We start from the raw sequence: 23604 nt of genomic DNA on the forward strand, positions 1-23604 counted from the left end.
GGATAGTGTTACCGGGAAACCCGTAACCAAAGTGATGTGCTCACAGACAAAGACGTCGGCCGAGGAACGCGTGCTCGACGAAGCGTTAAGAAAGACGACGATGCTGACAGAGTGTACGCTGCACTGCTACTGAAGTCTTAGCGTCGAGTTCAGCCCATCGCAGCGCCAGTTACAAAAAGTACATCCCCGTAACAATATGTAAGCAATGACTTTAATTCCGCCCTCATTATTTCAATGATTCATGCTACAGAGCTGTGAACGTAAACTGCTTAGTGCCTCAGATGCCTAGTGCACACCCTGGTACGTGTCCTGGATATTTAACGGGAATTGTGCCGACTGGGCCACAAATGATGTGTACGATTTCTTAAAATAAAAACTCTTCAAGCAACTCTACGATTTCGCGCACATTCCAGGTCACGTCAGAAAAAAATACTGTTGGACACACTGGAAGTGTTTGCCCAGATAGTGAGCCTACTTTTTTGGAATAGCGTCCACAGGTGGTGTTTGTTCGCTTGCTGTCATTTGCACGCGCCACCACTTTTTTTCTCCTGTCCTTCCCTCCCTTCCTCCCTGACACCACTTGGTGGAAGATAAAGCGAGACAAACACCCAGCCCGCCAGGGCTAAGCGTCATCAGCTCTGAAAGAGAAAGCACTCTGAGAGAGAGGAAGGAGGTGGCCGGAGTAGAGAGAGCACAAGAGCGCCGGCTAGCGCGATACTAAGCCAGGACAAAACAGTCGTTGAATAAGAAACATACAGGTATAAAGTCAAATTTACAGAGGAGAAAAGGAGCGTCTTCTCAAAACACCTCAGCCTTCGCTCCCGAGTTGAATGCATTCAAACAACGTGATAAAAGAAAGCTCCGCAGCGAGACGGGTCACCTAAGGAGGAACACGCGGGCGCTGATGCTTCGTGAGCGGCGACGCCTTCAGCAGCCACCCTCTCCCCACGGCCCGTTCTTGAATCTACTCGGGTGCTTTCTCCTCTGTGTCTATTTTACTTTCAAGTCAGTCGGTGGTCGGCACGTGCAAAGAGCTCCCACGCGGAACGGTTCTCCCTCCTGGACCGCTGAAAGACAGAAAGAAGAACGAGAAGGGAAGATGATGGAGGGGAGAGAAAGAAATGCAGTAGCAAATACGCGAGAGAACGGCGCGCGATCCGGCTTCCGAAGCGGCTAGTGAACACGCGCGCACGCCGGACGCACGTTCGTGAATTGAACCGTGCTCCGCAAAATAGCGTCCCGAGAGGAGGGTGCAACTTGGAAAGGGTCGGCAGGCGCGTCCCATTGGCCGAGACACGGAGAAGAGAAGCGGGGAGGAGGCGGAGGGCAGCGGTCGCGGCCGGCGCGCGCGTGGTGGCAGTCTGGATTCCGGTAGTAGAGTAAGCGCGTGCCGGGTCTTGGCCGACATCTCTCTCCTGTTCTGGACTCGCGTCTTGGCCCGCCCGGCGGTCGAGCGGAAAAGGATACGCGCCGAGCGATGACCATGCCTCCTTCCGAGCGGGGATTCGGATTCGTGCACCATCAGCTCCACCAGACCAAGGCGGAGAGCCGAAGGGTGAGACAGATTCGCTGTATTTTAAGCGTCTGCCATTCTATTATTGTTGACATGTTTGTGCAAACATGACTTCTGCACATCGAGTTCGTTTTGCCTTTCTAGTCAGTTGCTTCGTTTACGCCTGTAGTAGCAGAAGTAAGCTGCACTCCTTTCATTGTGGTGGTAAATGAGAGGTCTCAAAAACGTGCTGCAGTTTCGTGCTGAGTTTCAGCTAAAGGAAACTGTTCCGTTTTGTTTTTGGTAACGTTTCAAGAACCTAGCCTCAGGTGAAGTTGTCATCGATGTGCCTGGTCGCACGGTTTTCATGACAAAAAATTGCGGTTCTTGTCTTTTCACCTCATGTCAGCTGAGGATTATTTCTCACAAACTTTTCCATGCGTGCGCACAGCTCACTGTCAGCAATTTTCCAAAACTTGTGTCATCGGCACAGTCCCACGAGCTTATAATTTCGCGTCCGAGTGTCCAGTATAAACAAACCCTCCTCTTATATACAGACTAGCTGTGCTTTCGTACAACGCGGTTGGTAGGGTGGGGACGGGAAAATTAATGTCGAAAGAGCATTTTGGCAGCATGTTTAGTTTATTGTTTAGCGAAGACCACGTGTAAGAATAAAGTGCTGTTAGGATGCGAAGCGCCCCAAAGGTATCTAAGCAGCATTACAGAAATATGAAAACAATTTTACATCAACGTTACTAAATGTGTGCGTACAGGATGCACCATCCATTCATAAGAACGTTTCTAGCTTATCACCAGTAAATAGCAAGAGAACGGAAGGTCGTCTGACTTCTCGTTCTTCAGCCCTCTGCCACTGTTCGCAAAGCAGGGATGCGAACGCACTCTAGCATCAATACATTTTGCTGGAAAACCGAACTTAAAAAAAAAAAAAAAAGCGCATTTGATCTTGTCCTTCGGTTGTTGAGATGATTCCAAGCAAGGACCGACGGATGCGCTTGAGTTATAGTTAGTGGATACCATTTAGCCATGCCCCACACCTGCGCATTTGCTTCTGACTCACTCCATCAGCAACCAGTACTTTCTCTACACACCCGCTTGTTTTTCTGAAGGTGCTGCCTTAATCTGTCACGATTTTTTTAACGTGATAGAAAAGCACCCTTCACCGAAAATCCGGGATTAGCGTTTTGAGCAAAAAGTCATGAGCGTGGTGCTGACATGGCCGCACACTATATTGGCCGTATGTGTTGCTAGCGTTACGTTTGTCAGGAGCATGTCAACTCAGGCCTCTCCTTCAATATGGGAAGGTGATGTCAGAATCAGCCTGCCAGGACATTTGAATCCGCGTATACCTCTAGGCTACGCAGGCATGCTCGCACCGCTTGCGTACGCTGTCGCGTCATACCCTCAAAGGCGGAGCTTAAGTGTCCACCATGATTTGTTTTTGCAGTGATATCTGCAAACTTCTACCTTTTCTGCTCCCGACAAACTCTCCGCGAAAAATTTACCCAGCTTAATTTCGATTCCCGTGAAAACTCCTGACAATGCTTACAGAGAGATCTGAATCCCCGCTTCCAGCTTTTCGATTTAATTAGCTCCACTTCAATGGATTCATGAATTAATTGCCATTGTTCCTTTTCTACTAGTGCTAGTCGCTAGCACTGAGATATATCCAACTCTTCATTGCGTCTTCTACTCTTTCCTGTCCAGCAAATGCTGCGGTCCAGGAGCTTAGTTTTGATCCAACTACAAGCTTTACGTAGAGTCGATGCAGCGATTTGCGCTCATGGCCCCTTCGCTCAGTTAGTGAAAGGTGTCCGAGACTGAAGGACGTGTCGAAAAATAAAAGTTTAGGGCAGAGCGCGGGCGCCCTTCGCTGCGCTCTCCGGACAAACGCGGCAGACAGCCGTACGTGATTTCTACGGCAGCAAACGGGGAGAGGAGAAGCACCCAGGGCGAGAAATAGGAACAAGCAAGAGAAGGACCGTAGGCGCCGACATGCGTCAGCACGCGCCACTTGTTCGTGTCCGGGGGGCTCGGCGCGCGTGCCTCCACGGGGTTCCGGCCCATGATAGGTCAGCCGAGCACGTGCCCAACGCGCGACCACTCGCCCTCCAATCGGGCGGCGAGACTGCGCGCTGTCCGGCGGCACGCAGCGCTCTACTACCCCTCGCCTGTCCTGAAGAGGCGCAAGCAACTAGATACCACAGTTGACTTTTGCTATTCTGTGTCCCTCCTCCCGACACCGTGATTTCTTTTATCAACGGACCGCGCACGGCGTGCCATCCTTATCACGGGACGTGCTAACAATACCCGCTGGCTGCTGTTGCTGCTGCGCTTGCACTTGCCTTACTGGGGATCGCCCCACCTCGCGGCTTGCAAAGGCTCGGCGGGATGACGTAGCGACCGTCGGCTCCGATAAGCAGAGGACGTCCTAAGAGAGAAAGCTAACCCGGGGGAAGAGAGGTACATGCAAGCGAAGGGACGCCGAGATGAGACCGTTTGGCCGATAACCGCGAGGAGATTCGCTCCTCGTTGAAGACTGCCCTCCCCGATAGACTTTTTCTCTTTCCCAACCTGCTCCGGGATATATAGTGGCTCAACTCGTTCGTTTACCGTTATCGCGAAAGACGGAGAGATGGTCGTCTCGTGAGCGACGCACACGGCCTTCCTCTCTCTTATGCTCTGCTCGAGAAAGCGGACATTCAAAACGCACGGACTTGGAGAACGCGGCGTAGAGATGGCTTACATTATCGCGAGGCCCTGCGTCACGTTTACGCTAGCGCCGTTACAGCTTGTGCTTATCGGGGGCTACATAACGGCTGGGAGCTGATGCGAACATAACGCAGGTGTTTGCTGTATCAAGACCTCTCCACTAAAGAATAAAAAAATAACCAAGGGCATAAAGGGATTTACCGTTTTCGGTGGCAAAGTTGTAGTTATCGGCGTACTCGGCCACGCAGACGACGTGGCTCGCTCCGCATCCCGGATGTATACCGTACGGTCCACTGTGAAAGGGAATATGAGATCGCATGGCCTAATCACTTAGCAAAGCGCTGTCACCGACCAATGGCAAGAATGGACGGCACAAAGTGCGTGCTCGAGAAGAGCAATCGGCCGTGCTTACGGCTCATGCACCTTGTGCCGTCGTTTGTCGCTGGCTCTCTCGGGAGTGCTTTGTAAACGGCGGCAGCAACGTGGCCTCATGTTCCCTTTAACAGTGGACCGTACTGTATGCACTTGTCAACCTCACCACCAGAGTCCATCGCTAAGCACAGCCCGGGGTCTCTAATGTCCGCATCGTATTCCAAGGTTTGAAACATGAGCCCTCACGGAGTGCTGGAATATTATAGCGGTTTTATTTTTTTTTTTGTTTTTTTTTTTCTATATTGATCACTTCCGTTTCTGCCGCGTTCGCCGTGCCTTGTGGCGGCTAATTGTGGACGTGGAGTATAGAGCTTGGTTCAGTAAAGGCAACGACAAAATCGAATGAATAATTATCAGGAACAATTTGAGGGTTCGGGCTTGCCGTGTAATCCAAGAAAACATTCACAGCGTACAAGGATAAGAGTGAGAGGGGGCGGGGCGCTCGTGTGCAGTCTTTTTACTCAACAAATACAACTGGAGTAAAAGTGCAACGCTGTCCCAGTCAGTCTCACTTTTCCAGCGTGTCTTGGTTTTCAAGAGTTTTAGACGCTAACGTGGTAATGTCTTAGCAGTTCCGTTGTTCACCTCTTTATTGATTCTTCGGCAGAGACAAGACAATGGCATACAGGTGTTACTTTTCTGATCGAGTGCTATGTGTCTGGTATCTCTAGATCTTGCTGAGAACCAGCGTAAAATTAGGGCCGGTTGAAGAACATCGCGAGCCGTTCTGGGAAATGGAAGGTGAGAGCCATAACAACAATTCAACTTCAGTACCACAGTGGCAGCGAGGCCAAAGAAAGCCGTGGTAAATATGTGTTGGCCCGAACGACGTGGGACCGTATTGATCCGTCCGACGTGAAAGAGTAAATACCAATTGGGACAAGCTTTACATTCGAAAGAAGGCGAGCAAAATGCCAGGGGAAGGCCTTATATACTCCTTAGCACTGGCGCTCCAACTACGCACAAAATGGCTATCTACATAGTGATATTGCCGTTCAGATATTGGTTCCATTGAATTATACGCACTCTGTAATATAATTAAGAAGTTATCAGGGCCGACCTTCATCCAATATGTTTAAGCGATACGGAAATAACTGCTGAAAAAGCTGTCATTCTGTTGATTCATAGTACACACCGTATTGCTATGGTCTTATAGCTTACTCTGCTGTTTTGTGAGATAGCGGCATTGTTTCGTCCAAGGCGGAACTGGCACGTTCCTTCGTGCGTCATTGTCTGACTGCTTATCTCCAGTACGGAGAATCACCCTCTTCTCAACTCATGGGGTCTTTCGAGGGTGCCCTATACGGCCAGTGCGCGCAGACCTCTTTTAAAGCTGTCGGAAGTGAAAAGTGCAACCGATAGAGCTGCTTCTGTCTCGTTGCCGGAGAGTTCGACCCCCGCAATGTCGTCCCCTCCAGTTCTGTCATTTACCCTTTGTCGATAAGGTACCACGTGACGTTGCCCATTGACGATGCACTTGCCCGCCGTTAAACACAGAGTGGAGTATAGGGAGGAAGACAAGGTTCTTCGTTCGTATATGTTTTCAATGTAAATACCCCGTCATCGGAGGCCTCCGAAATATGTGTCACGCGTGAGCTACACTTGCTGTTGGATCATCGATTAATCACAATTGTGATGTCAAGGAATGTGCCGTATTCAGTCTTCTCTGCGGGCACGGGGTCTCACCTTCTGACCCCCGATCAGCGACACGTTAGCGTTGAAGTGTCTGCTATAAACCTTTCTTCCCTTTTCCCACAATCATGATCAATCCACCTACGTCCGCGCACACATGTGGAGACCGGCTGGAAATTTGAATAGGCCGGCACACGTATAGTATCAGCTGCTATGTGACACTATATAAACAATAGAGGCGGAAATATGCGGGCAAGGGCGCCATCTATATATAACTCTATGCATCTTTAAAAAGCCTTCAGCACAGCCACTACAATGCCAATGGTGATAATGTTGGCATTGCACTACGCCATTAAGAATAATAGTTATCGAAGCATAGCGGCAACGTTGATCAGCTGAACGACTAGGCTCCGCTTTCAGAATGTCAGAATTCAGCTCCTGACCACGAAAAGCTGCTGCCGCGCCTTGTGCCTTGTCAACTATGCACATTGCCATAATGTCAGCCATATTTATAAGCCTAGTAGATCCACACGTCATGAAAACCAATTCGCGAAAATGTTATTGTATAAATTGCTTCAGTGCTGTAATAGCAAAAATAAAACACAGTATCGAAAAATGCGACTGGGTTGCTCATGGTTTCTCTTTGTTGTATGATTTGAGCAAATTCTTTATAAAACGTCGTACATTTTGGGCATGTAACACTGCACAACTGGAGCAGGTGCCCGGGTGTGGGAGTTACGGGTGGAGGTCACCGTTATCGATGGCTTCCAGATGTGTATTTATTTTTCCTTCCTGCAGTGCGTTTAAAGGACGCCTGATACGATACTGTGAGATCCAGCTCGAATCTGCAGGAGCAAACAACAATGCTTTGTTAATGCTGTAGCATACGGTCATTGCTTCACATGTGTCCCTGACCTCTTCACGAACAGTGGCGAATTTCAGTGTGCTCCTTTTCGTTATTTTATGTGTCTTCAAGCGCAGGTACGCACGTTCTTGTGATTAAAGATCGAAGACTGTGTAGAAAAATGACAACATATCGATAAGTGGCAACGCCAGTTCTAATTCTTGGGAAAGGGTGCGTCGGTAATTTATTGGCTCAAATTAAAGCATATCATCGTTCACGTATCACCCAGACCAGAGTGTAGTCTGGGGTAGAGTGACCTTTTTATGCATCCGTAGAACTGGTCAGCGTCCATAAGTATGACCTTCAGACTTGCGGGACAATCATCGCGCAGTAGCTAGGCAAGCAAAAAGTCCATTGATCTTTAGTATTTTTCATTGCCATTCTTTTGGCGTCATGCCACGTGCATCGTTCTTTCATTCTATATTGTTCGTTTAAAGCAATGAATGAGTTTCATTACCGTTCAGTTCGTCACACACTTACATATATCGGACAATGTGCTGCTAATGGTTGGCTTGTTTGATGGTTGGCTAGAATATTGAATGTCGCTGAAAATTTTGAAGAGTGCACGTCTTTTCCTAAGTAAAGGAATGCAATTCTTGTAGTGCCGGTTGGTATCACTTCATCTTGTGGCTCGGTAACTCATGGGACTTGTACAGCTGCAAGTAAGGGCATGGGGGCATATATATCAACGCCCTGCTTGGCAAATCTCGAGAACAGTTACATCCCGGGGTACGCAATGTTTCGTGCACGCAACGATAGCCGTTTGAGTCTCTTGGTGTGCTGTTGACGCACTCAAGACGTTCCTGGACACGTGGGCGAGCCATCTGTCGGGGAGCTTGAGGTCGAGCGCGCACGTGCACACACACACACACACACACACACACACACACACACACACACACACACACACACACACACACACACACACACACACACACACACACACACACACACACACACACACACACACACACACACACACACACACACACACACACACACACACACACACACACACACACACACACACACACACACACACACACACACACACACACACACACACACACACACACACACACACACACACACACACACACACACACACACACACACACACACACACACACACACACAGAGAGACAGACAGACAGACAGAGAAACGAAGTGGGTAGATGGCTCGCGCCTACAAGCATGCACGAACAGATACTCATCTAACCCGTGGACGCCCTTTCGTACAATTTTATGAAAGCGGCTCTGCGCGTTGTCATTTAGAGAGGCTACTCCTGACGGTGCACTTGCAGTCATTGGACAGTGGGCGACGGCTCATGAACCTAACCGAGGCTTAGACCAGGGCTTGCTAGTTTCTCACTTTGATCCAAGTAATTTCCTGCTCGCATGGCTAGTGCATGGTGTGTATTTCCTTCTCTTAACGCAGTTTTCTCCACTAAGCACCACTTATCTCTGCAAGGGAACGAGCGCTGAATGAAACCGCACTAGACCAGCTCTCCATATTCATCAGGGGTAGGTGTTAAAGCCAACTGACTGGCTCCGTGATAACGCAACTAGGCGTTACAAAGCTGAGCAGGGCAACTGAACGTGTTTTACGATTGGTACGAGTTACATTCCACTCTCTCTGACGTCACAATCGGCTTGGAACACTTATTTTTATACCGCATTACCAAGAGGAAAATATTGGCTGAGGCCAATTTGCGAAACCGTTGCACGTGTTTCCTTGAAAGGTCCGTGATACGGAAGCTTTCGTTACATTCGTTAGGCGCTGTTCTTATGTAAATGAACACGTATTTCATTTCTCCGCACGCACGAGAACGGTATGGACTAATAGCTTTTCAAGGTCCCTTCCTACATACTATTCGTTGTCGGGACTGATCGGTAAAGCTGTTCCGTCCGCAATCGAAAGAACGTGACAACCTTTCGCTTTTCTACATCTATGTTGGTTTTCAGGTAATAGTATACGTAAGCGTGCAAGTTCTATTGGGCTCCAGTCATCATGCCTGCCATAGGAGCTACTCCGCATTAGAGAATTCGCGTGGAATTACAAAGTGGCGTGGCTTCCACGTGAGCATTTTACATGTGGCTGAGCTCCAGCTGGAGGAAATACACGGTTTCCAAGGGAAAAGTTGGCTTCACTGGCTGCTTCCAAATGCTGACGCCTCACAAAGGGAACTCTGAGTAGTATGGTGTTCCCGGCGGATCCATTGTTAAGTGGAGGGAAAAGAAGTAACTGCCCTGTGCCGTCGCACGACGTCAGGGGACATTATGGGAAACTTTGGTCTTGCACACCGTACTCCTGCAAAATTCTGCATTCCTGATTCCTGCATAAATTATATCGCTAGCGCGCCAGTGGAAGATCAGTCTGGGCTGCGACGGCAACACCTGCGAGAGCGTTTGCTTCTGCATGGTCTCCGCATTCGAAGATTGTGCATAGATGGTTATAGTCGTTTTTCTGTGCTTGAAACAATTGGCTGCAGCTTCCAGCTGACACTTTGAAGCACGGCAAAGTTGCTGTGCTTCAAAGAGGGTGGTTATAGTCGTTTTTCTGTGCTTGAAACAATTGGCTGCAGCTTCCAGCTGACACTTTGAAGTACGGCAAAGTTGCTGTGCTTCAGAGAGGGTGGTTATAGTCGTTTTTCTGTGCTTGAAACAATTGGCTGCAGCTTCCAGCTGACACTTTGAAGCACGGCAAAGTTGCTGTGCTTCAAAGAGGGTTTAGGCCAGAGCGTGTAACAGTGTCACCGAATTACGGGAAAGAGTAAGACGCATGTTTTACAAGATACAGCACCACTATATGCACGAATGGGAAGACGGGGAAGAAAAGCGGGCGCCTAGTCAACCGAGGCTGACCTCATGGCGGCGCTAGTAAAATGGCGAACACCGTGGCGACATTTGTTAGGGCGGGCTCACTCTTGAAAACATAAAACATAAGAAAAAAAAATACTAACTTTGTTTCTGTCTTTTTCTTTGTCCGTTGTAGGCGTCGAAGCCCTTGATGGAAAAGCGGCGTCGGGCACGGATCAACCACAGCCTATCGCAGCTCAAGAGTCTGCTGCTGGACGGACACAGTAAGAAAGAATCTCAGGTACGTTGCAACCTGCCCTGCTGTCGATACCACCGTGCTCAGCTAATTATCTTAGCGTCGGGCGTCGGAGGATCTTTTAAACCACGAATGGTCATATCCTCGCAAATGGATAATTGTGACTTCGGTTTGGCGGATCATCTGAGTGTAACAACGCACAGACTGTCTTGGGATTTGAAAGAAACGCTAATTTGTGCAGAACGTGGAATTCTAAACTATGGCCGCCTCTTTAGTGTGAAGGGGAAAAAAAGCAAGAAAACAAAATCACCGCTATACAAAGGAAACGTCGGCACGCATGCACCCATTTACGGCTGTAAATTAAGACATCGCTTGTTTTAAACGCTTTCGGAGCTGTCCCTTGCGTACTACTTACGCAGGAGGAATTTTAGCATATGGCTAGACAGTTTTACGCATGTATATGACATTCGATTTCCGCGCCCGGTGAACAAAGGTGACTGCCTCTCCTTGGTCGGCTGAACTATTTGAGGGCCTCTCTGGAACCTCTTTGTATCCACGCATGACCCTACTGACCTTGCACAATACTAGCCCCTCTCGTGATATGGACTCCCATCAAGCCGCTTCCTCCGCAGGGACCAACGTGACCTAATTTCCTTTAATTTGCTCAGATAGGGCAGCGAAGAAGCAGCAGCTAGGAGCTCTACGCATACAAGAACCGACACGTACCAGGCTCCCCAGTTCACCTGGTTCAATAAGAATTCTCTACCAACGCTCCCAGAGTCTAATTTACGAGCCGCTAATGTACACTTTCTGCGTAGCGCACGCAAGTCACCCCTCCATTCTTTCATTACGCCGTCAGGCTGCTAGCTCCTTTGTATACCCCACCCATCCACGTTTTTATCCTTCATTCGAGTTTCACCCCTGCGGTCCTTTCTGATCGCTTGGCTGCCTTCATGTCGCACGCCCGCCTCAGCTGCAAGCGAGCGCGGTTGGCCAACAGGTCAAGTGTCAAGGCTACTACCGCAACCACCGCGGTGCGCTCCCCCATTTCTCCTGCTCCCTCACGGCCCCCGGTTGTTTCGTTCGCGCGGGAGGCCGTTGTTTCCGGTAGCGAGAGAAAAAGCATCACGCACTGGTTCGTGCCGCCCGTTGCATTAACGTTGCACCCGTGATTCAGCCGCATAGTGGCATGCCGGCATGCCCGAGAAAGAAGGGGGAGGCTGAGGGCTGGCGGAAGCCATGCCCGTCGCCGCCACTCGCTGCCCCTGAGCCGTGCACGCCGAGTGCGGAAGCAGGTGTTGGCGTGCTCTCGCCCTCTCGAAGCCTGCGGCGACGGGAGAGCTGCTCCGGCACCCACCTTGCGATACCAACGAGCGAACCGTCGTGACCGGTGGGCGGGTGCGCGCTGCGGGATGGTCGCCGGAGCGGTGGTGCTTCGGTTTGGCACATTCCACTTCGACCAACCCCGAGAGATGTGCTGATTGCTACGATGATGGAAGGTGAAGGCGCGTTGTTTTATTCGCGGAAATTCCGCGGAAGCGGGTGCTGAAAATGTAAAAAGAAAAGGCACGTGGATTATGACCTTCAACCATGTAAAGTACGATAGTCAATATGTCTTTTTGTGATTCCTTTAGGGGGGTGGGGTCACGCTTCGCCACTGATGGCTGCTCTATTAGGAAATTCCGGTTATAAAATTCAATGCCCCTGGCGTGATGGCAGTTGAATCAGAATTACGGCGACTGCAAAAACAACTATTACGAGACAGAAGCAGCGATGCATTAAGTTCACCGCAGTGGAAACAAGCCCGCCTACTTTATTTACCCTAGGCTAGTCCGCAAGATTTGATTACACCGACGCGGCTCCAACCTTACCTCCACAGCTTGTTTTTCCAGCCTTCTCGCCTTTCCTCCCTAAAATTACAGCGCGATGACCCGCACTGCCAACATAAGTAGCAGAGTTACACGTTCGGGCTACGGGCCGTCACGTCCGAAACCACCGAGCCGTGGCCAGATAGCGAAGCTCCTAAAACGCCGTGCTACGCCAAACGCGGCACGCGCGTGTGCACAAAGCGAATAGTAATCTCAGCTTCTTCCGGCTGTCTCGTCCTTAAACCTGTCGTGACTAAAACCGTCATGCCGCCGCATCTTCTCTCCATGTCGCTCACCTCACCCTCTCAACTCAGCATCTGAACCCCCACCGTGACCATGGCAGACGTCAGATCTACAGGTGTAAACGACGCCGTGACGCCCGAGAACGACAGCAAGAAAAGCGAGTATAAAAGGGAGAGAGATGGAAACGGACAGAAAGCGTACATCATCAGCGACGCGTGCACTGCCCTCGCCACCGCTGCGCAGCCAGATAGCTTTAGAAAAAGAAAAAAAAAAAAAAAGGAAAGCCACGAAGGCTCCTCTCCTTTCTTCAACGGCTTCGCGATTCCTTTGACACGGCAGCGAGCTCTTTCCCTCGCCTCGCTTGTCTGCGTTGCCCCAAGGACGCCGCTGAGAGCCTCGGCTTATGGCACGTGCCGTTTCTGGCCCTTCTTGTGGCGATACTAGACACTGGGTACGAAAGAAATATGAGAAAGAAAATGGCATCTTTTTCGCTTTTCCAGGGAGCGCGGCGTGCCGTGACGATCGTGCCGCACGCTCGGCGACGTCGGTTTCCTTTATGCTCGTCAGTTTTCATCTTGATGTTTTCTGCTGCGTTCCGGACGGGCGACGTCGTGCGCTGACTGGACAGTCGCTGCTTTCTTTCTCTTGTTCTTCTCGAATCGGTGTAGATGGCCGCTGACTCCGCGTTCCGCCCGTCGCTGCTGATGTGTATCTGGCAGCGCGTAGTACATGTCGGCGGCGGCGGCTGTCGCGCGATGTAGCGCTGCTTCGTGTGAGATACGACATCGCCCTCAGCCGGGACGCCGTGAGGCACCTTTGCCTCTTCTCCTATGCGTGTCCTTCCGTGTGCGTCTTGTGTGAGCATGGCCTTATAGGTGGATGCCCTGGAAACACGTGTCGACTCAGTCCTGCGAGGGGAATACGAGGAAAGGTCGGAGCCTTGCGCTGAAGCAAAGCGATTCGTGAGGAAATGTTTTACAAGTTCGATGCTACACGTGTCCAGGAATCGGCCACATAATCTTTGAACATAAAGAACTGATTTGTACTAAGACTGGGAGGAAGGTACAGCTTGTCAGAAAGGCATTTCTTTTAAAATGTCAATTTCTTACACAGCTGCTACGCATATATCAACATGGTTCATGGACTTCTGTGAGTACGACTTAGAAATAGGAGGGAATGGCGAAGGCTATTAGAATGATGTCGTTGCCTGGTACGCGCTTCTGCCGTGGCCAATCCACGCACCTGCGGAGTTCCTCACCCATCGTTGTTGAGAGCCTGTGGTACTCTGTTACGGCCACTGTCACTCGGCGCTCGTTAGTGTGCTTTTAGCAGGCTGTGTATGACTTGCTTGCATCCCACGATTCCTTGTTTAGAAGCGCTGGATCACCTTCCACTCAGACTCCGACAAAGGTTCCAAGATCGTGGAAAAGGTAGACAGGAATCACCCTCTTTCATAGGCAGCGCTTTGAGGAACGGTGAGCAAGCCGACACCGATACGTTTTTTGACCAACGACATCGTCGTTTCTGTCCTCGGTCATTTACTTTTTTCTCCTTCGAACGAACAAGGGGAACAAAAACCGAGAGAGAAGACGCGTGGACGGTGATTATCAGGCCCCGCTTGAAGAGGGGACGTTTGACAAGCCACGACCGGGCTTCCCGAAGACGAATCGCTTTGCTAGGGCTCTTTCTTCTCTCGTCTTTCTCTGCCTCGCCACACTCATCATCGACACCGCTGCCGGGGCTCCCTCCTTTCTTGTTCCCACGGTGGTGGACGGCCCTTAAACCTCGTTGTCACAATGGCAGCTTTTCCTTCTTTTCACTCAGCAAAGCTCATCAAAAGGAGGCGCTTTTGGCGGGACAGGCAACAACAAAGAAGGATGAGCCGCTCTGGCCGCCGTGCCTCGTACGGCACTTAGGTAGTACGAGCACGGCCAGCATTACTCTAGCGCTTGGGGCAGAGTACTCCGACCAGGCGCCAAATTTCCGCCCTCTCCAGCAGCTTCAAGCGCCGGAGGATAGGAGCTGGCGGCGCCTTCGGCAGTCTCGCGTCCACCTTGTTTAGGTTCTTCAGCTCGTGCGCTTTGTATTGTCACTAGCGGTAGAGGTAGGGGGCTAAGCACAGCGTTCGGTCTCGCAAATGGGCGTCTCCTGCAACGAGACCTGGCCGCAGGGGAAGAGACGGCGAAGTTATCGCTCTCTTCCGTCTCCTCGTGTGGTACAGAAAAGGAGGCGTGGGAGAGGGTGCAGTTCCGAACGAGCTGAACGAAGAAGGGCAGGGAGCACGGCGGTACTAATGGCAGTCCTAATTTGAAGAAGCCGCCGCCGGTAGCTGAAAGCGAAGTAGCAAAACGGGGGTTGTAGCGGGAAAGGGGGGATTTCCTGGCTCGTAGCGGCGGCGGCCCCTTCCCATCCCCCCCGCTGAGTCTCCCGCGGGGAGTTTTTACTCGCGGTCGTGCGGGGTTTGGAAAAGTGAGGAACGGCCACTCCCTGAAACTTGGTCCGCAGAGAGGTGGAGGGGAGAGGTAAAGATGCGCTACCAAGAAAGCGTGCGCGCGCGCGCGCGCTCCCTGCTCCGAAGACGCACGGCGCCAGCACACCCGCTGACGCGTCTTGCTAACGCACGCGCGTTCGCACGCTTTCAAGGCGTTCACGAGCGCCGCAAAGAACAGAGGGGCGGAGTAGGCCCCGCAGATTCTGACCGGGGCGCACCTTTCCTGAACCTCTTCTCTCTTGACCGGCGCGTGCACGACCTTGGCGGGTCTACAGCCACCTCTCGCAAGCACCGATGCTGCTGCTACGTGCAACGGGAAGGAAAGAGTTCGCGCCCTCTTCAAAAGCGGCGTGCGAAGGACTCAAAAGACGTCGCTGGTCTCGCTGCCGCTGCTTGCTGTTACTGCTCGGCTTTTGTGACGCAGTGGTGGGCAACCAGCCGCTCGTTGTGTCCTGCACGTTCGTGTGCGCTTTTTCTTTTATTTCTTCACATGTCTGCTTTGTCAGCTGGACTCACAGAAAGGGATAAAACGAAGAAGTACCTGAGGAGTGTCGGATGTTTCGCAGCTCGCGCTGTTCCTTCTCTTCCTCTGAACGCGAAAGCGATTCCTCTCCTTATGTGGGTCAGTCACGCGCCCAACCGAGTCTGAAAGCTCGCCCCTTCGTTTGGGCTTTCTCCGGCTTCCGCCCCGCAAAAGGAACTGCGCGTGTGCACACACGTGCGCGGGTGGGCGCGTGCGTGTTTTTGGCGCGTTTTCTGGCGTTGGCAGCCGGTCGACGGTGATGCTTTTCTTTGATGCGGTACTTTGCCACAAGAGGGCGCGCTCGTATTGTCTGCGTGCGCTAATGAGGGTAGCGCACGGGAACGTCGTACTTCGCTCGAGTAGTAGTTTTACTTCAAATTCTTTTTGCAGCTCCTTGAAGGGTGTCCGTGATTATTCTCGCGCATGACCTCTCACCACCTTGGAAACTGTTTATAGCCGATTCACTGTCACTTCATGGAATGGCGGCGGAATGATGATGTGCTGAAGCCCAGAAGCTTTGCCTCGGGCGTATAAAGAACGTTTTTGGAATGTACGTCACCAGTATTTTGACGAACTGGAAGGATCTTTCATGACACTAAGGCCAGCTTGGACTGTTTTCCTGGGCGTTAGGGTGTGACGCTGAATATATTTCCAATTTCCATGCTACATGGTGTAATAATCGTTGTTCCAAGTGCGTGTGCTCATGTTCACAAGTCATCAGTGATGATCTCTGAGATGACTTGTCACAGCTGCTTCGTGACAGGCATTGCATTTTTCGCTTCCACCTTGTGTCGTTTCAAAACATTTCTCACCATTTTCCATTTTCTCTTTACAAATCGATACTCTATTCCATCCGAAGAGGACGCCTGTAATCTCATAAGACGAATAGCAGAAATTCCATTCCTGCGTCGACCGCAGCTGCTAGTCCGCGGTTTAACCGACAGCGGACGGCTCAGGACGATAGAGACACGCGGCAAAACTCGGTCACTCCCCTACACGCCACCTTCACCCGTGAAGTCGACAGCTGCTCGCTAGTGCTTCGAGTACACTCGAATCCGAACAAAGGAACCAGCGCCTTACGTAATCTTCTCACGCGTCAACTACGCAACGCCGCTCCTTAACCGAGCAGGCACCAGGCGGTGGCGATGCGCCGCTAAGAAGCCCGATGCTGATTTACGGCTCGGCCTTGCGCAGCGCCATTAGTTTGCGCGCACGTGACGCGAATGGCACGCGTGGTTTTTTGCGTACATCTTTCAAGAAGGAGAAAGAGGTGTACGTATTTACGACTGTTCGGAGGTGCGACCAAAGTAGTTTGCCGGCAGGCCATCTTGTAGTACGGGTGGTCGCGCACGACGCGCAAATATCTGATCATCGACCTCTCCTTGCTTCCCGGTCCCATTCAGAGAGGCGTCTTACGTCGACCCTGGCAGCATGGCCCCGCAGTCGAAGCCAAGGTTACTAGCCTTGAAGAGGAATTGCGTGACTGCTTGAGAGAGGGGTGTTGGGAGGGAACCCCCCGGGTGTGGCGGAGTCCCAAGAATATTTCTTTTTATCTCCATTCTTTGTTTGCTCTTGGCGTATTTGACATGCGCCGTCTCCCCTTAACCTTCCATCGCGAAGCTGTCGTCCCGTTGCGTTTCGTAAAGAAAGGCAGAGATGGGATGTGGAGGGGTTCCACACACGGTTACTCACCCACCTCTGGCGTGCACGGGCACAGGTTACGCGAGCTCGGCATACTGATCGTGGTTCGAACTCCAGCGTCGCGCGTCGCAACACGGGAGGGTTCACGACCTTGCGTCGCTCTTCCCGTATCACCCTTTGACCTCTGACACACGCAGAGCGCTCGTTTGCCGCTCCCGGTCGGTTCGTCGTACGCTAGAGCATGATATATACTCGTGGGGCTGCTTGTTGGCTCCCTCCCTGCCCCACCCCGCGTGGCGACATATTGCGTCATGCGTTGACCCCGTTCGCTGTTGAAGGCATGCTGAACTTTATTCGCCTTTCGTGCCTTGCCGTGTGACTTTTTCCAGCGTAACTGTGCATAAATATGGGCGGAGATGGCGACAAGGTTCAGCACGCCAAAGAAAAGAAAAGGGTTGGGTGGGCTCCCATTGACTGGCGTTGAAATTGTTTGACCAGGGTTCAATGAGCTTGCAGCCCTGTTTTGTACCCTCGAATATATACGTTTTCCTGGTCGCGAGGTTTTTTGTTGTTTTTTTTTGCGTAATCTCTTTCTTCGTGAGAGACATTACTATACTCCGTCATCCTCACTGACCGTGGAGATCTGTCTTAGCGCTTTTTGCATTGTGATCGTAAAGCGAACGCCTCATAATATAATGTGTCGTGCGTCTCGCTAAAGGAAGGCTTTCGCATGACATAAAAAAGTTTCATCATGATCGCTTATTTTTATTGCGCCCATGCGCCATCTGTTACACGAATAACCGTGGCTCTTCTTCGTTTGTGCAGAACCCTCGCAATGCAAAACTGGAGAAGGCTGACATCCTGGAGATGACTGTGAGGCATTTGCAGAGCATCCACCACGGTCACCATCTGCCCAGTAAGTGCTCATCTTAAGTTGCATCTTGCTAAAGGCACGTTTGGAATAAAGCATGCCTGATCTCAGCAAGCGTGGACTGCAGTGAAAAGCTGCGCAACCTCCAAATATTTCCTAGCTACTTCCCTTATCGCTAGGGGGCTGCCAGTGGTGTATTGTAATTAGCATTTCACTGTCAACTATAGGTACATTGTTGTAGACAGAGTTTATCTAAAGAAGCTAATCACGTGTTGTTCACTGGTCAGTGGTCACTGAACCTGGTACAGTATTCCACTGCTGTGCTGTGCGGAGCTACATACTTTGAAATATATAATAGTAGGTCTGTCGCTCATTAATGAAACATGACTGGCGGCTTTTTGGCAAACTGAACTCAGTGTCGAGACTAACCGTTTTTTATTTTTCTTCTTTCTCAGCAGCGACCCACGCCATGGAGTCGCGGTACCAGGCTGGCTATGCCGCGTGCGCTCGCCAAGTGACGGACTTCGTGGCAAACAGTGATGTGGATGCCTCCTTGAGGTCCAGGCTTCTCGCCCACCTGGCCACAAGCTTCGCCAACCTGCACCCGCCTCCGTCGACGGACACTCTGGAGGCCGAAGAAGCCAGCACCAGGAGTGTCGTTTCTTGCCCACCCACTTCATCAGCGATTACCTGTGCCACGTCCTCCGTTGGAAGTGTGCCGAGCCTTGGCATGGCCGCTAGTCGTGTAGTCGTCAAACAAGAAGCTTCGGACACGGAATCCAGTGCGGCCCCTCTTTCATCTCCCTACGATATGGTCGGTCATCCGTGCTTCGCGCCTGAAGAGCTGTCCAGGATGCCGATGGCCAGCCCCCTCAACCTGGCCACAGGAAGCCGGTCGTCCGCATGCTCATCCTCGTCTTCGGGCGTCAGTGCTCCGGCTAGCCCGTTCAGTGACTCCGAGTCGACCACGTCGGCGGACGACTATGGACCCGAACTCGTGCGCATAGAAGCTCACCCGTTCGGAGTGATCCGTCGGGCTCCGCCACTCATCATGTACGGTGAACACGTTTGGAGGCCCTGGTAGCAAAGTTTTTGTGCTGCACGCCATTGACGCCTTGTGCCAAATGCATTATTCAAATACCATCTGGTTTTGCTTCGTCCGATGATACAGTGTGTGCGTGCAGTCGCTAAACGTGTCTGGCTCAAAAGCTCGCGGGTTCAGTGTACGTGCGACGATGCTTTTGCTCAATACGAACTGCATCACAGCTTCGGGCCCTCCTGCATCGAATTCAGTTAATCCGAAGTGTCTTGCTGTAAACTGCTGATTGTTCACCATGTTTTTGTCCAAAGATATGCAACGATGTTGTGTGCACTGTATATATACCGAAAGGATGGGAAAGAAAGTACTCGCCTAAGGTTGTGAGCTGGACGACAAAAAGGGTCCTGAAATGTGAACAGAGAAGCTTGTCTATGCATAAAATAGTGATTTGCTGACACGCGTACAGTGAATCTGCTCCATGTTGGCAGATTCTCTTTAGAGTTGCTGGTCAGTTCGCCTAGATAATGTCATCTGCTAGCAATCTATTTTGGTAGCTGATAGAGGGACTGAGCCTGAAGAGAAGTGGTTTCGGCTTTTCTACTCTAAGGTGAATTTTTAGGCTACGAAAATGTTCTCTTTGTAGCCGTAATGTAGCTCTCGGCTGGACACTGTAATCAGTAATTAACGCCTTCTTTTAAATCTTTTCCACAATCGTGTGTTCCTGCAAACACACTATGTCATTCAGGCTTCAAGAAAGGAAAGAAATACGCAAGCAATGTAGCAGCAAATTTTTCACAATACTTATGAGTGCTCATAGAGCTTTCTTTCAGTTAAGAAGAGGACAAAATCTATTCTATTCGCAGCTTATCTCATGAAGTTGGAGTAAGAGTCATTTTGCATGTACGAACCATTCCGCTTGTGCCTCTGGACGTTTAGTAACACGTTACTCATTGCACTATGCACAATTTTCAATTTATTTTCGGAGCAAGAGTGTAACGTGTCCGCGAGCTGTTTTTCACGACACTTGTATGATATGTACAGAAATTGTCTTTCAGAATTTCGCACCAAAAAAAGAAACAAAACATAACTTTATCTAAGCATTGTATATACGTTTCATTCTGAGTGTAGAGTTCCTAAGAATGACTTGTGTGTTTATTGAGTCGTCGTTAAGTTATCGAGTCAAAGTCAAGTTCATCTTTCATTATTCACATTTATGCTGAAGTGCCTTTTCACTAGATGCCATTCTCAACGTGTCGTAAGAAATGCACGCGCAGAAAAGTATGCAAGTGTTGAATAAACGTAAAACGTTTGTTTTTATGCTAAGCGGCGTCTTTTGTGTGTGAATCCTTCTCGGGCCCAGTAGGGCTCCTCGCAACTTAATCAACAGGCGGAGCCCACCTCGAGGAGCAAGGGTAAGAAATGGGCGCGGAAGAGCTGAGCGGAAACCTGCTATACCTGCACTTTGTAGGAAGAAAGTGGAAATAATGCATTGACGTCACTGCAAGGGTGAGGCTGTGGTTCCTATGCAAATGCCGAGCAACCTAAATAAATTTTAATGGAGCTACGAAAGAGAATACCTATAGAATTATTCACGGAAGCATTTTATCCGCTGAAGTGTTCATCAGATTAGTGCAACGGCATTGTATATAGTCTCTCAGTGAATTTTCATGACTCGTCCAGAACTGTTGAGGCACGACGAATTCTGAACAACGACAGAAACAGGTTAATTAAAGTTTAGACACATCATTTACAATATTTACGTAAAGGTGAGACAAAATGAAAACATGAATCTGGCTAGCTAGGAATAGCCGCACATATGCAATTCAGGCTAATTGCTCAGAACAACCGGCTGAACATTTGGCTTCAGTCTTAATGAGCCGAGGTCCAGCCCTCACTCGGATCACATCCAGTTGCAGAAAGCGTCAACTTGACTGGTCTCTTGCTGCGTGCAATGCCACTTATTTTAAAACTCAAGAAAACATAAACCTTAAAATAAACGTTCAACTTTGCAAGGGCGAACAGCTCTCTCCCAAGACATAATGGCAAGCAAAAAGGGCACCAAATTAGGTATAACGTGCCAACGGCGTAGGGACCGCAGCAACCGTCATTGGCCCGGCAAATATTGGGTCCTGCTGACAGCTTTCCCCTTGAACGAAAATCAATCTCGTAAAGAGAGGGGAACTCGAAACAAACAAAAAACACAAAATTCCACTTTTGCCGCGTGTCGCGCACACCCACCCTTCGCACCTTAGCTTGGAGCTACCGTGATAAGTCGCGGTCGTCTCGTCCCTCTGTTTCCTCGAAACCTGTGATGCCGGTGACCTCTGACCCCGCGAGGAGGCTAGGAAGAGGGTTCTAAGCTGCCGCGTGCTTTGTTGCTACAGGAATTAACCCCGTCCAGGAGAGTGCATCTCCTTTGTCGTAGGCGGGCCTGGGCAGTGCAGTCCCAGTGCGCCGTCTTGGCATTCAAGGACACTACAATAGCGAAGTTCGCGCTATAACTAAGCCGGAGTCGCTTTGTGGCACCAATCTCTCCTTTATTGTTCATGTAAATAATAAATAAAAAACAACGCTGCCGATGCCCTCGGGCCTGCACAAAAGCATTGGCGTCTCTGAAGTCCCTCCCGCAAGTAGTCACCCCGCTACACCTGTCATATGAACGGCCTTCGTTGATGCCGTGCACCTCGTGGGCGCGAATGCTTCTGTACCGACGGGGCGCATTTCACAACAGGGAATTACTGCGAGTGGCCGCTGACACCTGCATAGTCTGCTACACGAAGCTGCATGAGTACACCGACCTTTACACCATTCAGGTCAGTGATCGCCGTAGTTTGTGCTTAACAGTTGTACGTACGTACAACTTAAACACGGGAGCGGAAGGATGAAGCACTAGCGTGCAATGAATCAATAAAGCCCTAGACGTGGTGAGGCAGGATCTTGTTTCCTTGGCTGTGAGGGCGGACCCTTGGGATCCCACAAGCAGTCGCAGCGTCTCGTGGCCGATAACACATGCACAACATTCACCAATGTGCCTTATTTCCCAGTTTATCATATGCCCAGTGGAGAATCCGCACGGCCGTGAAAATAGCGCGTGCATCTATCGTATTTATGGGGCGAGGCCAGGCCAGCAGCAGATCCGGATAAGATTCGGGGAAGTATATGAAGAACCAGCGAGTTCTTGCAGGGCTAGGTGTCAGACATTGTATAAGGTTAAATTAAATTTGTTCACAGGAAGGGAAAGGCGCAGTAACTGTCTCACTTGTATTCTGTGGACACCTCAACTGCGCCGCAAAGGAAGGGAGGAGGGTGGGAATGAAAGTGGAAGGAGAGAAAGAGGGGGCCGTAGTGGAGGGCTACGGAGTAATTTCGACCACCTGGGGATCTTTAACGTGCGCTGACATCGCACAGCACACGGACGCCACTTCGTTTCGCCTCCATCGAAACACAACCGCCGCGGTCGGGTTCGAACCCGGGAACTCCGGCACAGTGGTCGAGCGTCTTACCACTGCACCACCCCGGCGGGGCAAATGTATAAGGTTCCTGGTGGCCATCTCCCAATCGCCAGTTCGACACAATATAAGAAGAGAGAAATTAGTTACATTTTGCTAGACGAGCGAGATTCTTCCTATTTTATCTCGTTGACTCTTTTATAGAGAGCCTGCAATCGTCAGGTGGCGCCACCAGTGCACACTGACATCCACGCCACCAACAGAGGTGCCGCCAATCATGCAGGCGCTCCATCGGACGTCAGCGCCTCTAGCGCTTCTTTCGGTCGTTGCTTGCAATCCTGTTCAACGCTGCAGTGCTACCGCATTTGTTCGGGACACGTTTTGTTTTCATCACTAGGTAGCATCCGGAGACAGAGCGCGAGCTAGCCGCAACAGCAAATACGGGAGCCGTTTGCCTATTTTGTGCCGTAGAAGCAGTTCACTTGATTTCCGCGACATTAATACGCCTAGCGACTCCAATTTGAAAATGTGCATTGCGGGAAGCCAACTTTACGAGCTAAAGGCGTATTTTTGACGTTAAGAATTTCGAAATCTATTGCCGATAGAGAAAGTTTAAAAATGTACTCAGTTCCTATGTTGACAGCCCTAAGTTGCTATCTCAAGACATTAAAAGTAAAAAAAAAAAACCGTATAACATATTTTTACTTTTTATTTTGCTTACTATATTTGCATAAACATATTTGGTTCGGAGAAAATGGGGTGGAATCTCGTTTTGAGATGGGGGGAACTAGCTGAGCAATGCGCTCAGACAACATGCACTGACGGATGATCCTATATATACCTGCGTGAAAGCCACCTTTCCGTGAAACTCATTACACCAGCATGGCAACCGGTGATCATCACTGCGCCAGATGCTAGCTGCATGCCGTGTCTTGACGTTGGGGCAAGCAAGGACAGCTTGGTTCCTGGAGTTTATGGACTGTCACTTAGTCGTTGGGCCATATAAAGAAGAGTTCATGACAGGCCTTACGTTTGCCTTCTTCACTGCTATATTCCAAATATTCCTTTTGTTTGTGATTTCGTTTATTTTATTCCCCCCCCCCCCCTTATGTAATGCCCCGCCTAGGGGTCCTTAAGGGAAAATAAATGATGATGATGATGAGTGATCTTCGGTGAAGACGGGACGGAAAAGGTCTTATTCTTTTGCCTCGCAACGAGCTAAAACTGAAATGTG

At 50.3% G+C, this 23604-nt stretch overlaps 1 protein-coding gene across 2 annotated transcripts; it reads left to right on the plus strand.

The window, feature by feature from the left end:
* Positions 1–1342: 1342 nt before the first annotated feature.
* LOC146196835 (uncharacterized) lies at positions 1343–20242 on the plus strand. Of its 2 annotated transcripts, none has more exons than XM_084598560.1 (4): positions 1343–1555; positions 10186–10290; positions 17837–17927; positions 18341–20242. In XM_084598560.1, exons 1-4 carry the CDS (start codon positions 1478–1480, stop codon positions 18964–18966), a joined length of 900 nt encoding a protein of 299 aa, XP_084454686.1. In that variant the 5' UTR covers positions 1343–1477; the 3' UTR covers positions 18967–20242. The 2 variants fall into 2 exon arrangements, with proteins under 2 accessions (XP_084454686.1, XP_084454685.1); XM_084598559.1 differs by having other exon boundaries at positions 1344–1555; positions 18338–20242.
* The last annotated feature ends 3362 nt before the right edge of the window (positions 20243–23604 follow it).

The sequence above is a fragment of the Amblyomma maculatum genome, chromosome 3, assembly GCF_055883805.1.
Source record: "Amblyomma maculatum isolate TAMU_Amacu chromosome 3, ASM5588380v1, whole genome shotgun sequence".
NCBI lineage: Eukaryota > Metazoa > Arthropoda > Arachnida > Ixodida > Ixodidae > Amblyomma > Amblyomma maculatum.